The sequence below is a fragment of the Kwoniella bestiolae genome, chromosome 7 (assembly GCF_000512585.2).
Source record: "Kwoniella bestiolae CBS 10118 chromosome 7, complete sequence".
In the NCBI taxonomy this organism is placed as follows: Eukaryota; Fungi; Basidiomycota; class Tremellomycetes; order Tremellales; family Cryptococcaceae; genus Kwoniella; species Kwoniella bestiolae.
Genome location: NC_089247.1, coordinates 217,112 through 240,134, shown reverse-complemented (window position 1 = coordinate 240,134; position 23,023 = coordinate 217,112). Strand labels below are relative to the sequence as shown.

Sequence of the window (23,023 nt, the reverse complement as noted above, 5' to 3'; positions counted from 1 at the left end):
TCGTCGAAGAACATCCCGATAAGTGTATAGTAAATTATAGACTCGATTTTTCTCACGTCAGATATCAGATACGTTCGTTGAGAGGCAGGTTCGTACTGTATCGAATGGCATGTGGCGAGGTCCTTCCCACGTGATACTAGACAGATCATATACACCTTTCAAATCATGAAATATCCAATACCTCCAACACATCCTTTTTGAACATTTCCCCGGCCTCACCGTTCATCCCACTCGTATGAAGTCCATCGGGATCCTACATGTAAATCAACCTTCAAGTTAGCCAGCTCCCTTCATTACCATTCTCGCTTATACCCTGTCGCCCTCTCCTCTGATATATCTCAACTGACAGAAATCGCTGAACTCACAAGTCGCATCCTCACATCCACTCCATCCCTCTTCATCCCCCTCCCAAGAGCTTCAATCTCATCTCTGAAAAGCTCTCTCCCTCCATAATGCATATACACCTTCGTCCCTCCCTCTTCCCCGTCGTCACTCAAATATCGCCATCCCCCAAGAGGCATTTTAGCAGGACTAGCATAACCACTCTCCACAAATTCCCTCGTATAATACCGAGTAGCGCTCATTACTGCTCTACCCAATCTTATAGGCGATAATTGACAGTACCCCGCATTGGACCTATACGAGGGATAAGACAAAGTGAAATCCGCCCATGGGGAGGATAACACCATATATCCCATTTGGGGTAAATCTAGATCTCGGAGGTATTGGGAGAGAAGTAATGCCAAGTGAGCACCGGCTGATTCGGCTAGTATAATTATCTTCTTCGGGGGGAAGTTGAGCTGTCGAGTTAGGTAGATGTAGGCTGAGAGCACGTCTAGGAGCGGGGCGGGGAAGGCGGATTGGGGTGATAGGGTTTTACGGTAATTTATGCCTGTATATCAGCAGTGTATGATCAGCGGATGCGAATATATGGTATCAGGAGGATTGAGCTGAGAAAGTGGGGATAAAGCTTACTTAGACATCTTAGGCTGGTAGATCTAGAGATGTTCATTGGAAATGGAGTCCACAATGGATGTCCTCGGATGTAACTTCTGTGAAACAACGAATCGACAAATCAAGTTTGTCAGATCATCAGTCGCAAGGTGAGGTAGCTTGACCTCGTTGTATGAGAATTCGCTTTGTCCCACAGAGACAGAAAGATACCAGCAGAGAGAAATGGTTGATAGTGGTACTCACCCTCCATGTATATGCAACAATACCCTCTCCCCCACCTCAGCACGCCTATCCACCTCTCCCTCCTCCATAGTGGGATCAATCCAAAATCCCGCCCTTACCTCCGCTGTCACCGCCCGCACATCGGCTATCCCCATTATATACTTCTCATCCACCGGCTGCAATCTCGCCACTCCCATCCTCACCTCCCCTCGAGCTATCGAATCGAGGTACCCCTGTCCTGGAGACGAAGTAACGTTCCATTCGTCCCAACCCGGAGAAGGGGGTATCCAATATCCTATCAATGTTACCCATAATTTATTGAGCCGTGTTGATATTCTCCGGGATAGGGTCCAAGTGGGGAATGGTCTGGGAGTGAGGAGGTGGAGGAATGTATGGTATGATATATATGGGATGAGGAGGGATAGGTAGAGGAGATATGCGAGGGAGGTTATGAGGGTGTAGGTGAGGCTGGAGGGAGCATTGGGAGCTTTGCGGTTGGGTTGGGGGGAGATGTATTTTGATGGGGGTGTTTTGTGAGTAGACATCCTGTGTATCTGAGTAGCCTTGGACGATCAGATACCATCAGGTCAGATTGATAGATGACAAGTTGTTACTTTCGCGAGGTGGTAAATGTCGGTGAGATAGGGTATCTTATCTTAGCTTACATCCCATCCACCGGGCCGGTCAACGCCGGATGGTCATCGAATATCAGACCATGACTGTATACTTGAGACAAGCTAAGATTCGATTTAACTAATTCGAGATACATTCTCAGATGACTCATTTACTAATTAACTACTAAGCTACATATTCTCTTTCGTCGCTACTATTCGATTCCCTACTACTACAAATCTACAGGGTATATCCATATTTTCCTAACCCCTCTGTACCTCCACTTAATGCTTCAACTTATCCTTGATCTTACCGAACAGTCCCCTCTTCTTCTCACTACTGGTACTAGCATGTCTCGAGTGTCCTGCGGTGTCCTTGGTAGGTGTAGAAGGCGAGGGCGAAGACGAAGGGGTAGTCTTGGTAGCGGGTGCAGGTGGAGTAGCCTTGGTAGCAGGTGAAGAAGTAGAATCGGGTGTCTTGTTCACACCGGCAATGTCCTTAGCCTCTTCAACGGATGTAGGGTGAGGCACCGGCTCGGTATTGGTAGTGCTCTTCGAGGGTGTATCGACCGATTTCCTAGGTTCCGTCGAGGTGGTAGGACCATTCGAGGCAGGTTGAGTACCAACTTCCTTTGAGGGTTCTTTGGTAGTAGGCTTGGACACATCGGACGATTGAGCAGGAGCATCAACGATATTCTCAGCCTTTCGCTTCTCCTCTTCTACCTTGTTGGTACCTGCAGCAGTAGCGGGAGTAGCTGCAGCTGCAGCGGTATGATCATGTTTAGGGTATGATCCCGGTTCTCTCTCGGTACCTTCCAATCCCCTAGTAGAGGGATGTCCAATACCTTCATGTTCGTTACCCGGTGTAAGCGAGGTAGTGTGACTAGGTCCCGTACCAGGTGTAGTGGATTTCTGTCCGCCAATAGAAGAGGTATCCAACTCCTCATGCTCTGGTACAGTGATTCCATCGTTAGCCAAAGGTGAGATCTTGCTTACTGAGCCTTCGTGTCCATGTCTGATCGCGGTGACACTGGCGGAAGAGTTGGTTCGTTCATTGCCATGTCTAGTCTCGGGGACTGCCAAGGGAGAAGACCCTCCGGTCGATCCGGTTGGCGAGGTCGAGGTGGAATCGATGCCTCCTGAATTACCAGTAGCGGCGGCAGTGGCAGGTGATAGAGTAGAAGTAGCAGGTGTAGATCCACTTTCCACAGTCGAAGTAGATTCGGGAGCGGCAACGAGACTCTTCGGTTCAGCATTGGCAGAAGAAGAGGAAGTACCGAGTGCAGCTGGAACGTCGGTCGCACCTTTGTCGCCTCCTGATCCGAGGGAAGTAGCGGGGAGAGCAGGAGCGAGACCAGCCCAGGACAGACCGGATGAGGCAGCTCGAGGTGCGGACTCAGTGGTTGTGGTGCTACCTGAAGCAGCGGAAGTTCCAGATGGTCCAGCGGTGGCGGAAGAGGTAGAAAGAGTCGTGGGAGTCGAGGGCTCAGCTAGTCCAGAGGTACCGGACGGTCCAGCTGTACCGCTTTGACCAAGTTGACCGAGGATAGCACCAATACCGCCAGAATTCTCTCCGGGAAGAACACCTTGATTTTCTCGGGGAGCGGAGGTGGAGGCTTCTACGATTTACAACATGCATCAGCATCACAACTAGCATCAAGATTGAAGATGGCGTAGAATGCCGCCCGTTCATCGCTACATGTCCTTGGAAATCGACTCACTCTTCTCATCAGGTAAGACAGCCACTCCAGTCTCGTTGCTCGTACCGGGTAAAGCACCAGCTCCGGACGTATGTTCCCCAGGCAAGGCACCAGCAGGCTCTTCAGAAGGTAAGGAATATCGAGGTACGACTGCCCAATCGCAGTTAGCCATAAAATCTTGTTTTTTCTTATGGATGTAGGAAAGCACTTACTAGCTACAGTAGCTGGTCGGCCTGGACCCGCAGGTACGAAGGTGGGACTGGCAGCTGCGAAATTGTCCACAAAGTCGGAAATCTTGTTTCGGAATTCTGAATCCTTGTTGAGGGATGCTGAGGCTCGTCCTGGGATGCAGAAACGTAAAATCAGCCAAGTGCTCATGTCTCGAATGGTTGGAAGGGGGAGTCGAAGCAAGGCAAGCTGAATGCCATGTCATATATGGTAGAAAAAACTCACTCTGAGTATTTTGTAATGTCCCTTGAGCCTCTCCAACCAACCTACTAGCCTGATTCTTCGCCTGGTCAAACAACGCAGTAACACTTGATCGTCTGCCCTGAGGGGGAGATACGCCCAATTGAGCGGAGGCAGGGGACTTGGGCGAAGAGGGTGAAGCGGAGAAAGCGTCTTTGATAGGAGTCGGAATAACGTTGTAAGCTGCTCTTCCCACTGAGTCGAGGCCTTCGGCGATGTCGTTGTATATGGAGGTTGGGGCGTTGGGGCCTGTTCCAGGGAGGGGAGTTTGCTTGGTAGCTAAGTGATGAAGAGAGTCAGCTCAGATCCTTGCGTTATCAGAAAATGCCCACATTGGTGTATCATAATAGGTAGAACAGAGAGAGTATGGAAGCTCGAACTCACACCCCCATCCACCGGGCAACTCTTGTCCGGGGGTACTCAACCCCGAATCTTGCCTTACATTAATCGGGATCGCATTCCCAGCCAACTGTCTAGCAGCCTGTTCTCTCCCCGTCAAATCACTCAACCTCCTTCCATCTGTAGTCAACGCGGTCGCATGAGTTTCCGATACAGGCGGTAAAGCCGAGGTAGGAGCGACAGGGGAAGATCCTCGTCTAGCCTGTTGATGATGCGGTGTAGGATCCAAAAGCTCTTTACCCTTCTCTTGAATATGTTTAAGCTCATCTTGACTTAATCCATCTGGTTTGGCGGAAGTTGCTGGAGACACCGTAGCGGTGATAGCGGCTGCTTCGGCTGCTTTCTTAGCCTGGAGCTCTTCCTTGGTTATTCCCTCGGAGTGGAGGTTGCCCGTCTGTGGGTTGATGGAAGTACCGGCCTTAGGAACTAGTGGAGACGTACCGAGTCCACCGGTGGGATGGACCTGATCGTTCAGTTCTGCAGAGGTTGAAGAAGAGAGTTGAGCAGTGACGGCAGCAGCCTCGGCTGCTTTCCTAGCTTGAAGTTCCTCTTTGGTTATTCCCTCTGAATGGAGGTTGCCCGTCTGGGGATTGGTGGATGTACCTGGTTTGGGAACGAGGGGAGAGGACTGTAATCCACCGCCATCTCTTGAGAGTGTTCCGGGTTCGATCTGCGAATCGCCTGCTCCTGCTTGGACGAATCCCGACGTTTGGGCTGTGGGTGCTGTTGCAGCGGAAGTGTTGGGGTCGGTGCTGGGATTGGGACCTGGGACGTAGTTTATGCCTGCTAGGTTGGGTAGGAATGACATTGTGAGTGTTGTGGTTGTAGGTGATGGGGGGTGATATACAATATGATATGAGTGATATAGTTGATAGGCGATCAGTAAGGATGTAGATGATGTACAGAGAGGATCGACATGGACCAAGGACGTGGTCATTACACAGAGTACGGTACCACTCTGAACGGGATTAGGGATAGATGAGAGGGTGACGTCATTTGAATTTGAACAACATTAAATAAACCACACTAAATAAGACGTCACTTGTTTAGCGCTATTCTTGTCCTCATCAAGCAATACAGTTAGTAATGCACTCATACACCGTGGTACAACCATTAATCTTATACTGCGGGATCATACTCATTACGAGTACTGTTATTGCTGTATTAAAAAGGGAATTGATCGGCCGATTGATTGTTTGATTGCTTATACATCTCTGGTATATCGTCGTAAGATTAGCAGGGACAGGAATGAGTGAACCGGATCTGTTGTCAGAGTCTGCCTATGCAGTTGTCAACGAGACCACCTGAACCTGTAATGTTTGTTGAGCTATGTGATGATGTGATCGGTACTAGGTCTAGTATACGTGCCTATATCAACGAGAGAAATGGGGTTTGCAGTCTGTTTCAGTGCTGATGCTATGTCAGATCTCATTCACCTCTATTACAGAAAGAAGATGATATCGATATCGATATTGATATTGATACTCGATCTCACTCTTCACTCTAACTCGATGTTCACTCTACTACGTGCATGCATTACTGAACTGTGTATTGACGACACGATATCGGTATCAATCCCCGTCTACCTTTGGTCCAATCGATCGTGTGGTGGTGGCTGCTGTATAGGTAATTAAGGCACGCACCTACCTGCACCTGCACCTGCACTTGTTTTTGGTTGGATTTACCCTGACCAGTGAGTACAATGGAAGAGCAGAAGCCCAGAGGGGGACTACGGTTACACATCTCATTCATATGTAGAACCACACGAGTGGTACAGCACAGATGAGGTGAGGAGAAGAGCCAGTTGGTTCAGAAGCATGATTCGCAGTAACAACAGAGTAGTAGGAGTGAGGCGTACCTTTGGCTTGTATGACAATGACCACGCTAGATCCAAACCCAAATTCCCACTGTCAGTATAATGCCATAATAGTACCTGTCAACGTGAACGGAACGGGTGCTTTTTACTCAACCATTTCACCGTACATTTACCATTTACCGCTTGATAACCCCGGTACTTGAACTGCACAAACATACTCGACTTGTCGTTATTTGTTAGATATTACTTCCGTTGTCATCATCAAAAGCAGCGTCAACATCGACGCATATCATATACCGGGTAGCTATCTCAACACAAGATCAATCGACATTCACCCATCAACCTTACTTTTTTGAACAATACCACCATCCATCCAATTCCTGTACTGGATCCGTACCCATACAATCCCTGTCAAGGCACAACCACACCCTCCCATCCACCTTCCAACCTTAACGCGTCATTGTTACTGTCACTGGCATTCATATCATCTCACATAGGACAACCAGACTCAGACTCATTCATCCGAGATATTTCTGCACCACCAAACGATAATCTTGATTCCTTGCAACCTCACAATCACAATCACACGACTATAGTCTAATCTAATTCAACCCACTGTCCATCAAAACTCGATCACTTACTCCCTCGCACACCCACACAATCATCACAAACACAAACATAATCACATCGCTCATACCTCTTGGTGCGAAGCAAATCATATAATCATTTTCTTCGGATCAAATACAATCAGAATCAAACCCGACAACCGTACCAAACAGGAGTAATCCACCACAGGTTACTATCGTTACCATCATTAATCAATACCATCTCTTACACCACATTTTTCATCACTATTTGGATCAATCTGATCTATCCACTTACAACAACAATAATAACATAGTACGAAGCAAAACAAAATGGATATCGATAAACCCCCTCCCACCTCATCTTCTTCCACCTCATCCTCCACCTCGACGCCCAAAGAGAAACCCAAGAAATTCAAATTAGACCCTATGTCATTGTTGTTACCTCATGAGAGGCAGGCGTACCTCGCTCCAACGCAGCAGCAACCGCCAACGCAGCAGGGGTACAATGTGGGTAGACCTGGACAACAACAGCAACAAGCGCAGAATCAGACGCAGCAGGCGGGGCCTAGTAGGTTGGGTGGGGAGGGGAAGAATGGTGAGTTTGGGGTTTCATTGATTCGTGCTGGATATGAGAGGGAGCTGTTTTGAGGAGGACAGTTGTAGAGAAAAGTGTGAGAATGGTATGGTAGACATAGGGATATCCCTCGATGTAGACCCGCTTGGAGTAGTCCTTCAAATCTCATTCCATGACAGTAACGTATCACCCTCTAGTGTCTGCACGCTGACCCTTCCGTCCCCACTCAGCCCAACCGTACCCCTCAACCCAAATCCCCTCCCAGGCCTTACCAATCTCCCCACCCGCCTCCCTCATGTCAACACCCCCACCTGCGAAATGGGACGCTTCCTCCCTCGCCTCAACCCCTTACTCTCTCGACGGCTCCTCCCTCTCATCGCACTACGCCCACCATCAACCATACTACCCCCTGAGAGGGAGTAAGGTCCGTCTGGAAGATTGGGAGATAGTCGAAACGCTCGGTACAGGTACATTTGGTCGAGTTCTCCTAGTCCGTCAGAGACCTTCCTATAGACCCACACCATATCATCCAATCTTCCCACATCTCTTCCAATCTCTCGATCCCCATTCGCCCAGCCCCTCGTCAACCCAACAGTCGGATAATCAATTACCCCATTTCGCCATGAAGGTGCTCAAGAAATCTGAGATAGTAAGACTCAAGCAAGTGGAACATATAAATTCGGAAAGATCGATCCTGGAGAAAATACGACATCCCTTCATTGTGGAACTCTACTCTACGTACCAGGACCAACTCAACGTCTACATGCTTTTATCGTACATTCCGGGCGGAGAGCTGTTTTCCCACCTCCGACGGGCTGGTCGATTCTCAGCCGACGTGACGAGATTCTACCTCGCGTCTATCATATTGGCTATCGAATATATGCACTCCAAGAACATAATCTATAGGGACCTGAAACCTGAGAATCTGCTGTTGGATAGATATGGGTATCTTAGAATAGCAGATTTCGGATTCGCCAAGATCATCGAAGATAGGACATTCACTTTATGTGGAACGCCAGAATACCTGGCACCGGAGATAGTCCTCTCGCAGGGACATGGTAAAGCGGTAGATTGGTGGGCACTGGGGATATTGGCTTTTGAGATGTTAGCTGGTTATCCTCCCTTCTTTGATGATCATCCTTTGGGGATATACGAGAAGATTCTCAGAGGAGATATAGCCTTCCCCTCGCATATTGACCCGTACGCCAAAGATTTGATTAGGGGGTTATTGACGGCGGATAGGAGTAAGAGACTGGGGAATCTGAGGAACGGGGCGAGAGATGTTATGTCTCATGCGTGGTTTGCGGGGGTGGATTGGAGGACACTGGAGAGGAAGGAGATTGGGGCGCCGATTGTGCCAAGGGTGGCTAGTATGGGTGAGTGTGGTGTCTCTTTCTTAACACCTGTATAGTCTACTTTACTTCACTGCATTCTGTTCAACGATGGATTATCATCACTTTCACTCAGATATACTAGCGCGTCGAGATGGTACTTCATATGACAATGTATGACCAGCTTAGCTAACTCCCTTTGTGATCATAGGCGACTCGCAAAATTTCCAACGATACCCTCCCCCCAGGCCACACGAACTTCCAGGTATATTCGGTCAACCGTACGATATCACCACGGACCAGTATGGCGACCTGTTCAAGGATTTTAGCTTCCCCTCGCTACCTTCCAATACGCAAAGTTCGCCGAACGTTGGGGAAGGTGCTTCGCCTGTGATGAGTGAGGGGAGGTAGGGGAGGGGATGGATCGGAATTGTAGCTGAATGGGAAGGATCGATCATGGTCGTGGATTGGAGCAATAGAGACAGAATGACGGGCAAGAAATGAAGGAGAAAAGAGGCAAGGAAAGAAGAAAGGGAATGGTTCAAACTGGATGGGGAGACGGTTCTATCATATCATATTCTATCATATAACAATATACTTTGCATTTATCATCTTATATCGTATATGTAATCCATTAGATATCATTTAGTCACTTGGTAGATTATATCAATGAAATGTATAATACTAAAGTCTAAATACCACACTACCCCTGAAATCTATGATGGTTTAATTGATGTATGGAGAACAGCATGAAGATGAGTTTTACCGTCGACGAGACCCAACACTATGCGTTTCTCTTTGGGCCATTCAGGGGTGCCACCAACGACTGATAAGCGTGATAAGGTGACAGTAGTGACGATGATAAGCGGGTGGACCGGTTAAGTTGGGTGATAACAAGATAGTAGTACCTAGTACCGGTTATGAGTGTGCGAGTGTAATCCACTCAACCTTGTGTCATAACACATTCATATTCCCATCAACCATCCTACCTATCTCTTTCCTTTCTTCCATCATTCATCTTCCCTTCATCAACCCACTTCATACCTGACCTACCTCTCGCTGTCATCATCATCATCCATCCTGTATAGCTAAACTACCAGCACCCATCAGCAAGACAGTCACTACATCAAGCCTTGTGGTTATAGGCGACACCGGCTTATCTTGCCACCCACCTCACCCATCACCATGGCGCAAATGAGGGAGGAAGATAGACCAGGGACGGTCGAATCGCCTTCTGGTGAGTGCTCATTCATCCATGTTCTAAGACAGAGAGCACACGTCTCGCTTCTGTCCTAGCATTTCATCTCAACTGCCTTGACTGTGCAAATGAATGGGAATACACCATCATCTGACTATCTTCCTCCCTTTATCTTATTACGTTACCCACCTTACACTAGATAAGAAAGCTAATTTCGATCAATTTGTAAACCTGCAGATTGGTTCATCTCCCTCACCGAGTCTCGAACATCCAAGACCACCTACTTCACACTCACCCAATTACTCGCATCGAACGAAGGGAAGAAGGAACCCAAAGCGCTGGTCAATGGCGGCGTTATACTAGGAAGGAAGAGCAGTACAGCTACGGTAAAGGATGGCGTGAGTGTGATTTGCTTCCGTTCCTACTCTATTTCCATCATGAATATCTCACCATGCTTGGGTCAAACTTTCTACACTCTACCATCCTTCGTCACAAAGATCCTACCGTGCTATTCGTCGTCCATACTCTGACATTGAATCCCATCTACACAGCAATTCGACTCCCCCATCATCTCCCGAGCCCACGCTCAACTCACCATCACCCCCAATGGCCATGTCTACATCACAGATCTCGTTTCCATGCATGGTACCTCCATCTCGACCCCGACCGAGATCACAGTCTCGCCGAACTCTCCCGTCCAGGTTGTTAATGGCGATATCATCCTCTTGGGTAGACGGGTCTACTCGAATGGAGAGTGGTACGATCCTCTCAAACTTACCGTCGGGTTCCGACACCACGAATTAGGTAAAGGATCAGGGGCGGAGAATAAGAGGAAACAAATTGGGAAGATCAGATCCGATTTCGCCATCGGCAAATTCGCTGGAATCAAGGATGAAGCAAAGTTGCGAAAAGTCATTGAAAGTATTTTACCTCCCCCTGCCGAACGAAGACGAAAGGCCATGATAATGGCAATGTCGATGGACAATGATGCTCCCATTGCATATGATGGTTCCGGTCGTATCCACACTCCACCTTTCATCCGAGCCATACATCAAGAAATCATCGATATGAATGCCGACGATTCGGTCGAATTCACTCACGAGCATATCCATTCCTCTCGATTCTCCAACCAAGCCGGAATGGGACTTTCACAAGACTCAGCTATCGAAATCATGTCAAACCGAGCCGAGTCGCCCATCTCCGTCAGGTCCGACACCAACGATTCTGATCAGGAGAATACTGCTCCTGAGATGGTCAACCGATCTAATACGTACAGAATTCCCCCTTCGGTACTTTATCTCAGCGAAGAAGAAGAAGACCTCTCTCTGCCACGGGGGTCATCCGAGGAATTCGATCGAGACGTCGACGACTCCATGACCGACTATGAGGATGATGAAGTTTTACCACAAGGTAGACCGAGCTTCAGATCCCTTTCGGGCAAGGTACCAGGTTCATCCGAGTTGTATTCCGATCCCGGCTCACCATCAGGAGTCTTCGAAGATGAACACGAAAGCGAAGTCGATCTCGAGAGTGATAATGGTGAACCCGAAGTCATGGGTGTCCGAGAAGCAGATAATCAACCTAGAGCTCTCGCCACTCCAGCAAGATCGTCGACTCCACGAATCCAGGATGATATGGGTTCTATCAATCCCGATTATCACTTCAATTCGCCAATCACTATTCCTATCATCTCCTTGCCTCTTCGACGAGACGACGCTACCGACGGTTTCGACGAACAAGAAGATGAGGTATCAAGGCATTCTCCACCTTCCTCCCCTCATTACGGGGCTTGGTACTCATACAGCTCAGACGATGGGGAAGAAATCCCCGAGATGAGTCTAGATGTGAATATCCCTAAACCGTCTTCGGATGTCCCCTCAACCCTGGCTGCTGTACCTGCGCAAGTGAACAACCGACCAAGTCCCCTGATTCACGCTGAGGAAGGAGACCAATCAAACGAACCTCACCATGACGATGATGAGCAAGATCAACTTAGCGATGTCCACGAACACGACGATGCAGAGTCGGAAGAGCAAGATGAAGAGGACTTTGAGGAGGATCAATCCATGCTGGAGGAGGAGGAACAATTCTCGGAAGGTGAGGGAGAGGATGAAGGTGTTGAGATGGACGAGGAACATTGTTCTTCAGAAAAATATAGTGAATCAGAAGATGAAGAGAGATCCGAGATAATGGAATACAGCGAAGATGGTCGAAGTTCTGTTTACGATTCCGATGGTGGGCATTCATACGATGAGGAGGAAGATTTCGAAGATGAGAAGGATGATGATGAGGAGGAAGAGGAAGATGGAGAGGACGAAGGCGAAGATGAAGAAGAAGAGGACGAGGAAGACGAACGGGAAGAGGAGGAAGAAGGAGAAGGAAGTGCTGAAGATGACGGCTTCGCTTGGACACGATCTGAGATTCTGTCTCACGCTTTTGCTGAGGAGACGGACGGTTACCTTGACGATGAAATTGAATCGTCACGATTCAAGTCCATCAATGCACCTCAACTCAAGGGCGAAACTGCCGCGGACACCCAGGTAGACTCATCTCAAGATAAGCTCAATAATCAAACTTCAATCGAAGCTTACTTCGAGCCCGCCCAAGCAGCTCCAGCTATTTCATCGTAAGTGATCTGCTCCGCTTGATCCATGACTAGTTCGAAGCTGACTTGTTCCTTACAGCGTTGAGAGCGATCCTTCCGTCACTGAGGGTATCACCAAAGAGGTCAAGCAGGAGATGATGTCTCAACGTAATCGACAAGCAGCTGAGAAGGTACCAGATCGAGATCAAGATGATGATGATAGTGGGGATATGTCATCCGCAGCGAACATAGTTGAAGATAACGAGGCTCAAGGTGAGTATCATACACTTCATGGTGTCCAACTCGCACATGCTGATCTTTCTTGGCAGATACCCACGTCACAGTGAACGGTGATCCTGAGAGCGCCTATATCGACAACCCAGAGCCAGAGGGAGAGATGGACCCTGATCTCCGTGAGTAAATTTCAGATCAGCCACTACCCGTGATGATAGCTTACCAGATTCATCAGTACCTGTCGTTGTATCTCTCGCAAGTTCCGAGACAACCAAAAGGGCTTCAACACCTTCAATGAGTGATGTCTCATCTGAAGGTCCTGTGACCCCCGAAACTTCGAAGAAACGATCCCTTCCCGAGGAATTCACTATTGTGGACCACGGTGTCACTTCTCAAGAGGATCTGTCGAATGCACCGCACCCTTCGACCACACGACCTACGAAGAGACTCAGGAAGATCGGTACAGCTCTTGGCTATATGGCTGTAGGAGCTGCTGGTGCCTTCGTTGGGCTTTTGAAGTATGCTCCACCCTGAGGGTAGTACTTCTTCACCATCTGGTTTCTGTCTGTCAATTCATTCTGTATGGTCCCGTCATCGCGTTTTTTACAGTCTATTCCTTTCTGTCCCTTCATAGCTTCGTTATATATACTTTATTCATGTTGATATTCACCCTGATCACCCATCCGTTTTGTATATATTCGCTGTAAATTACGTTGTACATCCCGCCCCAATTCGTTGTGATCGTTATTAGTTGTTTATTTGTATGTCCCAGTTGAGAACCGTAAATACCATGAAGAAGATAAGAAGAGATATCTGGGTTATTTGTTTGTTTCGATAATTCGATATGTCCATGTATATGTTTTATATCTACATCTGCATCGGACTTAACCCAACGATCATATAACACATACAACATCCCAATGACAATCGAATTAACTCTAAACTTGTTTAGATTAGATTGATACCAAGGTATATATCAACTACAAATTACCCATCACCCTCTCACTATCCCCTTTACTCTCACCCCCAATAATCCTCCGTATATCACCCTCAATCTCACCGAGCTTATCCCCTCCTCCTACTCGTCCTTCCCCACCGGAAATATCGGACGGAAGTGATTTGGTAAGTGCCCAATTAAGGTAGGCTGACCTACCCAATTCCCAGGCTTTGGTATGTGTGTTGATACTCTGTTTGCCTGCGGTGGAAGTGGGAGTGGAGAGGGGGATGGGTTCGAGTGGTTTGAGGGATTCGTGTAGTGATAGGAGGGTGGGAAGGAGCTGTTGGGCGGGTTTGTTAAGGGGGTTTACTAAATGAAAGGGAAGGGAATTAGTAAATGTGTATTCGTGCTCAGGACCGAGTGGAATGATGGATGATTTGAGGTAAAGTCCACTCACATCCCGCTGAGTCTATGATTTCTTTGATAAATCCTACTTCGGCTTTACGTTGTCTTGCGATATTCAACCGTTGGTCGAGCTTCTTCTCTGCCAGATCTAGCTTGTGGGCTAGTAATCGGGCCTGATAACAGTACAGTATGATCAGATCAACCTCAACCGCACATTCTATGTAAATGGGAATGGCCCTCATGTCAGACTCGAACTCACCTGCTCAACCTTCAACCTCATCTCATTTAGACTTTCGTCCAAGGTATCTTGGGCTTGGGGGAGGAGTGCTACGTATTCGCCTCGCTGGAAATCTAGACCCTTCTGCCATGGCTGTACCATATGGAATCAGTACCCTCCTTCCTGCGCTGCAAGTGGAAAGATCAACTCACCAGGACAACTTCCAGCTCAGGCGAAAACTCAAAAGCGTTTCTTAGAACCCACGCAGTGAATTTATCGAAAGCTTTATCGACGTGGGATTCAAGTAATGTCTCGAGCGCGACCAGCCCCTGTAGGTCATCAGTTCGACCAATCAGCGTCGATCATTGACGAGCTAGCGATTTGTGGTTTGGTCTCGGACAATCCTCTTTCCCATCTCGACGTTTCGGTTGTTCGTCGCACTCACCGTGGTCAACTCAGTCTCATATTTTGGATTATCCCCCGACGTCCTCCTCGCCCAATCTTCAATCGCATCTGTAATCACATAAACCTGTTTTCGAGCTTCTTCAGAGATATCATGGCATAATGATCGAGGTTGGAAGCCAACCAACTGCCCACAACACAAATTGATTTACATCAGTATCATCCCTGGTGATCTATATCATCACGATGAAGTTCATAGCATACAAGCGACCCACCTCATGTATCAACCTCACCCTCTCTTCTTCGTTCAGCCCTTTCCTCTCTGTTACAGCTCTGTAAACGTATTGCGGGGTGATACTTTCCGGTATATCCGCAACATGAATCGCGTCGAGTGTATGTTTACTTGATGAAGCGATTGAAGAAGGGGTGAGTTTACGAGGTGTTTTGTTGGTATTCGTCCGGGTTGGGGGCATCTTGCGCTGAGTATATGATTGTTTGGTCTTATGTAGGTAGCTATGGAGGACGAATCTGGATGAGCTTGACTTGAAGCAGAGAGGTATACAGTAACAATGAGCATACATATGATGGACATCTTTTGAGTCTCGTTGTTTGTTTACCTTTTGACGTGACTGATGTTAATGATGGATAATTTGATTCCGTGGTCCAAGTGCTCACCATGCTGTTGCCACGTGTCTCATTCGGTTTTGCATCTCGGTAATATTACGGTCCGACTTGTACTGCTTTGTTTGCGGGAAGCATAACATACTCAAGATGGTCTTCACGCCTTCTTTTTCCCCCTCAGTACCATATATATACCTACATCATACCAATATCATATATTACTCTCGACAGTGCAGCGGATATCACAAGATATTCTGATTCCCACTTCGCAGACAAATCAACATCATGTCATACCTCTCACCCTACCATCCAGACCAGCCTGAACCTGAGATCCCACCTTTCGATATCGATTCAATCCCAGATGAAGATATCGATAAGCCATCGGGCAATGAGGAGCTACTACCAAAAGTAAGTCGAGTCCAGCAACGTGACCCTTCTCACCAAAGTCGCCTTATACTACATGAGTAAGTGGACTGAGAATACCTTATATCTAGGCATTGAAATCGCCCAATGAAAAACGAATGGTATACCCTCCTTTGATATTGGGCTGCTCAACCTTCGGGTATGGTATCTACGCAGATGATGATAATGTAAAGTCGAGTCTCCCCTTGAGGATAGTACGGCTGGCTATGAGATGTGGAATCAACGGGTTCGATACGTGTGAGTGGTATTCTTAGCCATATTATACACAGAGAAGATGGTATATCCACATCCCTGGCGTATTTTCCGAGCTTCCAAGCTGACTCCTGAGATCCGCCACAGCACCATGGTATCACCCCTCCGAGATAGTCCTCGGACAGATATTCAAAGCCCTCAACTACCCCCGAGGATCCTATCATCTAATTACGAAAGTAGGCAAATACGGCCCCAACTCGAGAGATCACCATTTCGATCCTGAGACTGTTCGCAAATCGGTGGAAAGGAGTTTGAAGAGGATGAATACCGATTATTTGGATGTTGTTTGTGAGTTGCTTTTTCCCACCTCACTCCATCATTTTGACTACCCATGGTATATACCATGACGACCGTAACTCCACACTCCCTTCTGTTCATGCTGCGCGATATGCCATCCATGAGATTGGTACTTACCATCACCCATATCCATACAACAGACCTACACGACCTCGAATACATCCTCCCCGCCCCCTCATTCTCAGGCAACCCTCTCCACTCCCTCTCGGCAATCCTCGACTCCCCCTCCACCCCCTCCGCGGAAGAACAAATCCTCCTCACAGCCATTGAGACCCTCCGAACCCTTCAGAAAGAAGGTAAAATCCTGCACGTGGGGATCGCAGGATACCCTCTCCCCATCCTCTTACGAATCGCGTTGTTAACCTACCAAACCTCCGGAAAAGGGTTGGACGTGCTCCAGACGTATAGTCATCAGACTATCCAGAACTCCTCCTTGTCCCAGGGATATCTCGAGGCGTTTACGGAGAAAGCTCACGTAGGACAGGTCGTATCTGCTGCGCCGCTTTCAATGGGTCTCCTCACTCCTTCCGGAGGGCCGAAATGGCATCCTGCAAGATCTTACGAGAAATTATACGAGACCACACGGAAAGTCTCGGAGAAATGTCAAGCCCATGGGGAAAACATCGTAGATGTATCGCTACGATATGGATATCGCCCCATCACCCAGAAGGACGGAAAGAAAATTCCAATCGTAATTGGATGTACGGAGTTGGAACAATTACATTCTACCCTCAAAAAATGGAAGGAGGTTAATCCATTTTTCGTCTTTGAAGAGAAAGATGCTCAGGAAAAAGAGTTTGAGGAACAGGATAAGAAGAAGAGGGAGTTTGAGAGAGAGTTGGTGGGGGTTTTTGAGGATGAGGGAGTGCGGAACTGGAGTTGGGCTTGTCCTAGTGATGAGCAGAGGGCGGGGTAGACTTGAGCTTGGTGGTCGTGAGATTGCTGTGGGCATAAGAAGAAGAGATAGGGAGTTCCAAGATCATATGTAAACAGCTATGATATCACTTCATAGGTTACCGTAAGATTTTGTGGTATTTTACTCTCATATAGTAAGGAGGAGTTGGAGGGGATCTGATGGAAGAAGTATACAAGCAATAAATTACGTGCAGTACGTAAACAAGTTATATGACCAAGGTTCTTTGAAGGAGTGAAGCGCTCAGAAACTTATGGACATGTTATGCATTTTGATCAAATATACTATATGTAATATGCAAAGATGCCAAATTCTTTATATGCAAGATGAAATAAAGTGATTGTATATCGTACAATTTCAGCTATGATCTGATTCCCCCTTTCAAGTTGTCTTGGTGCGAGATATCCAGTGAAGATGACACCTTCGTCTTATAGATACTATACGTAAAGAAAACACCATTAGCGTCTATTACACGAGGAGATTACTCAGCTGAAGACTCACCAAACTAGCAGCGAATACGACTAAAAACAGAAACGATCTATCAGCATCCACCCATTGACAGTCCTGATTCCAACGATGAAAAAAAAAACATGACAACACTACTCACTATCCCTCTTGATCAATGCCTGGGCAGCTTCCATCTTCTGGAACAGTTCCGCATCACCAATCACCCTCGCTGCGTCCCGTACTTCTCGGCAGGTCTCATCCAATCGGGTGATGACTCGCACGATCGTTCCCTCGGGTATATCGGTAAGTTCGGTAATCTGGTTGAAAGGCTAAGAGCGTCGTAGTAGATCAGCATTTTGATCCGATCAACGTTCCAAGCAGATGATCCATCACATTGTCCCCAAAAGAAGGGCGCATTTGTCGAGCAGAGATAAACACTTACCATCCCTTTGGCCCACTCATAAACCACCTCTACCAACCCACTCTTGAATTTCTCATCAAACTGATCATACTGCACTGAACACCTATCCTGCACCCTCTCAACCTCATCCGCAATCTTATATATAACCTCCAAACCCTGTTGGATCTTCGGTGGAATCACAGGCTGAGAATCTGATTTCTCAACGAAAACAAAGATGGAAAGTAGAGCAACGACCTCTTCAGGTTCGTACTCGCTTAATATATTCTCCAAGATCAACTCAGTGAGGATGAGCTCGGGCGCAGAGTTGATCTCGCACGCTACCCTTCCTTTCAGGAGGACCGTGGAATTATCATCAATGAATTTCAGGTTCTTGAGTACCTCAACTCGGGAGTTGTAATCGGGTAATAATTCTAGGTTTTGGTCGGATAAGGATAATTTGAGGGATACGAGGCCTGATTCGACGACTTTGCGTTCGTGGAGGATGGAGTACTAAACAAGGGCGAAAGGATCAGCAAGACGATTTCCCTGGTGCATCCGATATCTCATACGACATGATAGAGCGAGCACTGGGCCGCAATGCAATTCACTCACATGTTCCTGGAAGTCACCACATAACTGGCACCCCAGCTTATTCAACCTATCGTGAATGATCGCTCTTTGTCTAACAGCATCTACAAATTCTACCGCTCTTATCCTTGACCAATCGACTTCCGGCAATTCAGGTAGAGAAGAGAGCTCCTCATGTAAGATCGTCAAGTCGTGCAACGCCTTGTCTCGAGGTTCTTTACTGCTCTTATCGACTATACCAGAGTGGTCGACCTGGAGCACGCGAAAGCAGAGAGTGTAATCAGCTCCGTAGTGCCCAAAAATGTGGGAGACCAGCCAGTTAGAGGGTCGCTCACCTTGAGAATTCGGTTGACTACGAACGATAGACTCGTAGTGTCGTACGTGGCAATTTCCCACTGAGGATTAGGGAATGATCCCCCAGGTAAGACAGGTGGCCATCGAGGCGGTACTTCGGATTCTTTGACATCTGCGGCATGTTTGATACCAGTCAGCGTTTGTCAAGGATACACTAGTAACACTTACCCTCCTTCCTTGACCTCTGCCCAGGAGCCACCAGAACCAACATCCTCCAAGCCTTTGCATCAGACTTGACACCATCGGTGATAAGGCTGGTGGCACTTCGAAGTAAGATAGCGAGATTTCCAGGAAGGTGCTGAAAACAATCATAAGCTGTACGATTTTCCAATGTCAAAACGCTAGCTTACTCCATTACGCAGAATTACCACTCGTCCAGGGACGAAGATCTTGGTTGCATTTTGAGCATAAGACGCTTGCTTGAATATCGATTGGTTTAACCTGACCACCTCAGAGGACAGTTCGTAGAAGGCGTCGATGTCGGTCTTACAGATATCACATTCGACATTGGGTAATCTCGATAATTGTTTTTCGGCCTGGGTATTGGATTCAACATGAGCCATTTTACCTCGGTTGTGAAACAAAAAGTGTCAAATTCACATGAGCAATCTGCCTCTGCTGTTCCGGCGCCATCTTCTGCGTGGCATTCTCTGAGAAACTCCTCTTGATCATTTCCTCCACTTTCAACGCTTCTACCCTTAACAAATTCAAGATCATATTGTACGTCAATCTGAATTGTGATGATAACCTGTTCGGTGTACCAAGCATCATTTCGTTCAGTTCCGTGACTGTTGGTAGCTCCTCGCCACTTAGGATAATAACCGTTCCAGTGGTGTCGAGACCTCTTCGTCCGGCTCGACCTGCCATTTGGGTATATTCTCCCGGTAAGAGGTTTCGGAAAGATGTTCCATCGTGTTTGCGGATACCCGAAAAGACTACACATTTCGCAGGCATGTTTACCCCCTATATACCAAGCAGCGACACCGACCGTCGATCAGCCAGTTTCCCGATGAGCAACATAGTAATGAGGACGACCAAACGCACCATAGCAAATGTCTCAGTCGCGAAGAGCACCTTGACCAGTCCTCGCGAGAAAAGCAATTCGACGACCTCTGCAATGACAATGAGCTTTTGCTTCTCGCCGTTGAAGAAACCAGCTTACCTTTCACAAGGGGTAACAATCCACCATGATGCACACCGATACCTCTACTCAAGAGATCTCTCATCCTCAATATCTGAGGCAACGTTTTGTCAGAGCCTATCAGTGAAACATTAGCCATTCGCCGAGTGATACTACGTGAGATCAACTAACCTTTCAGCCTGGTTAACGCCCTCTCCCACGTCAGATGCACTTCACTCTTCTCCTTCGCATTATTCAAATCCTTGGTTCCGAGATTTTGAGCATACTCTTCGCACCTCTTCTTACTGAACACAAAGTTGACGACCGGTAACAGTGAGTTCTTCTGGAGATAGTTGATAAGGTGGGTCCAAACGTTCTGATCGAGCTGATGACTTGCTCTTCCACCAAAACCACCTCTTCCTCCTCCCCTCCCTCCTCGTGCGGGTACAGCGGGTGCAGGTGCCCCGTTGCCACCAGCCCGGTTCGTGTGATTACGTCCCGCACCTGGTTTAGTGAACGGCGCGTTCTTACCGGTAGGCAGATCTTTAGCTCGACCGCCTCCTGGTGCCCCTCCTCTACCACCGGTACGCTGAACAGGCGGTAGACCATTTGCTTCTCGCTCTTTATCTTGTTTACGACGAGTAGCCTCTTGAGCGGTCTTGTATCCGTCACCGAGGAAATGCGATTTCGAATCGACAATCTTATGTATATCTTTTCCAGCCCATAGGAAATGTTCGAGAGGTACTGGTCGCATAGGTGTGGAAATGACGTAGATGTCTTTCTTCTTCGTTCGTCTGGGTGGTCATCTCTCATTAGCTTGATTTAATTTACATTAGAAATTTCCCAAAAAACTCACCCGACCCAGTCTGCAAATTCCTTGGTATTTGGTACAGTAGCAGAAAGCAATATTATATTCACATGTTCCGGAAGCATAATGATGACTTCCTCCCAAACCACACCCCGCTATCACAATCGATCAGCTCAAATACCATAACTTCGTGTACTGCGAACTCACCTCAGCATCATTGACATAATGCACCTCATCGAAAATGACAAACTCCACATCTCTAATCAAGTCTGCACCCTTGTAAAGCATACTTCGCAGAATTTCGGTGGTCATCTATACTCATAATGCCTCATCAGTACACTTGCTTTGAGACAGAATGAGCAGGTATGTGGACCTACGATCAAACAACTACCCTCCGCGTTGATTTGCACATCACCGGTCAGAATACCAACAGTGGAAGGATCAAAGGTTGTCTTGAAATCTCGGAATTTCTGATTCGACAAAGCTTTGATAGGCGACGTGTAGATTGCTCTGTATGGCGGGAATTAACAAGAATCGCCATAAGTCACAGATGAGCAGTGACACCGGACGTACTTGGTCATATGTTTGGCTGCCAATGCGATAGCATATTCCGCTACGACCGTCTTACCAGCTGAAGTGTGTGCAGCGACAAAGACACTATCTCCCATCTCCAATCTATAGACAGCTTCCTTCTGGAAGTTATCAAGCTCAAAGGGGTACTAAAGGTAGTTTGATCAGTCGATTGCCCTCACATATCTCACGCCAACCTCAACTCACCTCTCTTGCCATCTCAGGAACAAGTTCATTGAACTAGCAATACATATGATCAGTCGATCCCAAACTCAATCAGATAGACTAGGGCAGCTCACGTTGACAAGCCGCTGATTGACATCGACGACATGTGCCCATTCTTTGTGCACAGCAGCTTTGAACTGTCTTCTAGGTGGCGGTGGAGCAGGAAGTCGCTGATAAAGAGACAAATCAGCCTTCCATGTCAAAATGATCATCGAGAAGCATCTTGCTCACTCCTATAGGTAGGAGATCATCCACATTCTTGCTGCTAGGTCCTGCGTGACCATTCGTACTAATGTCTTCCATTTCTCCTTCACCTTCCACATCTTCATCACCAAGCCTGGATATCGTTAATTGAGGTTCGAACTCCCCTTCTCTCCTTCTTCGTTTAGCTTTGGCCGCTATCGACTGCTGGCCTAGCATCTCCGCCAGGAATTCATCGGCTAGAAGATCAACCTATCAGTCTCCTTCCATCCACTGGATATCGTTCGATTGTTTTATATTCCCCAGACTGCCCACTCACCACCATCAAGCTGGACGCCCCTTCTCAGACCCGGAGCTCTAGTCTTCCAACCCTCGGCCTCCTCCTCTTCCTGCTCATCTTCCTCTTCCTCAGGTTTAGCAGCAGCTTCCAGCCCCCCAGGTAAGAATGGTGCATAACTCCCTTTCCCCCTTACGAAGTTCTGTAATGATCCAGGTGCTCTGGTAGTGGACGATGATAATGTCGGATGAGCAGGTGGTTTGGGTGCCAGACCTTCTCTCCAATGTGTGAAAGTACCGTCTATACCCTTGTAGGAAGGTGTGACTATATGTGTCTGATGGAGGGGTTTTAAGGTCAGGGGAGGGATGGGTAAGTCTACTGGAGGTTGGCTGTGACGAATAAATCAGTAAGACAACGATATTTGCAAATCTCTATTTCACGAGTTCTGATCGCAAATCGAGGAGTATTTGAGATGTACTCACACCTGCCATCTCCAAAGATCATCCCCCTGGAGGTTCTCCACAGGCGCCAGTACCTCCTTCTCTAACAGCTCCAAAGCTCGTTCTTTGCTCAGAGGACCTTCGATGTCTAAGGCTGACGCGAGTTCATCGCTTGAAAGTGCACTGTCCGATGAGGGGTTGGCAGCTGTGTTGAGCAGCTCGAGAAACGCAGCGTCGGCGAGCGAGCTCTCTTCGTCTCCCGGCATGTCGGTCTGACTTGTACAAGGGACTGACAAGATGGGTATTGGACAAACTGAATCGTGAACAGGTCAATAACGATTAGATTTCTTGAATATAGAGTAGAAAAATCCATCGAGAATGGTGCTGATTCAATCGTCATAGACGAGAGATCAGATCGAGCATATCTTGACAGTTTACGTAAGCGTTC

At 47.6% G+C, this 23,023-nt stretch overlaps 7 protein-coding genes across 7 annotated transcripts; 3 read left to right on the top strand and 4 right to left on the bottom strand.

The window, feature by feature from the left end:
* Positions 1-163: 163 nt before the first annotated feature.
* I302_108016 (uncharacterized protein) lies at positions 164-1,721 on the bottom strand (the record flags this gene model as incomplete). Its single annotated transcript, XM_019194212.2, has 4 exons — positions 164-253; positions 366-892; positions 976-1,052; positions 1,198-1,721. 4 exons carry the CDS (start codon positions 1,719-1,721, stop codon positions 164-166), a joined length of 1,218 nt encoding a protein of 405 aa, XP_019044335.2.
* Positions 1,722-2,072: 351 nt separating this feature from the next.
* On the bottom strand, positions 2,073-5,162 carry I302_108015 (uncharacterized protein; the record flags this gene model as incomplete). The annotated part of the gene is made up of 5 exons (XM_019194213.1): positions 2,073-3,406; positions 3,509-3,637; positions 3,700-3,828; positions 3,941-4,234; positions 4,340-5,162. 5 exons carry the CDS (start codon positions 5,160-5,162, stop codon positions 2,073-2,075), a joined length of 2,709 nt encoding a protein of 902 aa, XP_019044336.1.
* Positions 5,163-7,087: 1,925 nt separating this feature from the next.
* Positions 7,088-9,073, top strand: I302_108014 (uncharacterized protein; the record flags this gene model as incomplete). The annotated part of the gene is made up of 3 exons (XM_019194214.1): positions 7,088-7,352; positions 7,562-8,707; positions 8,874-9,073. 3 exons carry the CDS (start codon positions 7,088-7,090, stop codon positions 9,071-9,073), a joined length of 1,611 nt encoding a protein of 536 aa, XP_019044337.1.
* Positions 9,074-9,847: 774 nt separating this feature from the next.
* Positions 9,848-13,212, top strand: I302_108013 (uncharacterized protein; the record flags this gene model as incomplete). Its single annotated transcript, XM_019194215.1, has 6 exons — positions 9,848-9,899; positions 10,098-10,258; positions 10,412-12,486; positions 12,545-12,717; positions 12,774-12,857; positions 12,914-13,212. 6 exons carry the CDS (start codon positions 9,848-9,850, stop codon positions 13,210-13,212), a joined length of 2,844 nt encoding a protein of 947 aa, XP_019044338.1.
* Positions 13,213-13,658: 446 nt separating this feature from the next.
* Positions 13,659-15,112, bottom strand: I302_108012 (uncharacterized protein; the record flags this gene model as incomplete). Its single annotated transcript, XM_019194216.1, has 6 exons — positions 13,659-13,984; positions 14,073-14,193; positions 14,280-14,390; positions 14,450-14,566; positions 14,683-14,826; positions 14,915-15,112. The coding sequence occupies 6 exons, from the start codon at positions 15,110-15,112 to the stop codon at positions 13,659-13,661; spliced, it is 1,017 nt and encodes a 338-aa protein (XP_019044339.1).
* A 433-nt stretch (positions 15,113-15,545) lies between these two features.
* Positions 15,546-17,148, top strand: I302_108011 (uncharacterized protein; the record flags this gene model as incomplete). Its single annotated transcript, XM_019194217.1, has 4 exons — positions 15,546-15,668; positions 15,755-15,920; positions 16,023-16,223; positions 16,373-17,148. The coding sequence occupies 4 exons, from the start codon at positions 15,546-15,548 to the stop codon at positions 17,146-17,148; spliced, it is 1,266 nt and encodes a 421-aa protein (XP_019044340.1).
* Positions 17,149-17,573: 425 nt separating this feature from the next.
* Positions 17,574-22,841, bottom strand: I302_108010 (uncharacterized protein; the record flags this gene model as incomplete). Its single annotated transcript, XM_065870585.1, has 21 exons — positions 17,574-17,582; positions 17,647-17,666; positions 17,753-17,921; positions 18,035-18,502; positions 18,605-18,832; positions 18,916-19,046; positions 19,103-19,232; positions 19,285-19,470; positions 19,535-19,897; positions 19,979-20,046; positions 20,097-20,192; positions 20,247-20,848; positions 20,911-21,017; positions 21,070-21,174; positions 21,240-21,372; positions 21,436-21,581; positions 21,640-21,672; positions 21,732-21,827; positions 21,889-22,097; positions 22,178-22,524; positions 22,618-22,841. 21 exons carry the CDS (start codon positions 22,839-22,841, stop codon positions 17,574-17,576), a joined length of 3,870 nt encoding a protein of 1,289 aa, XP_065726657.1.
* Between the last annotated feature and the right edge of the window lie 182 nt (positions 22,842-23,023).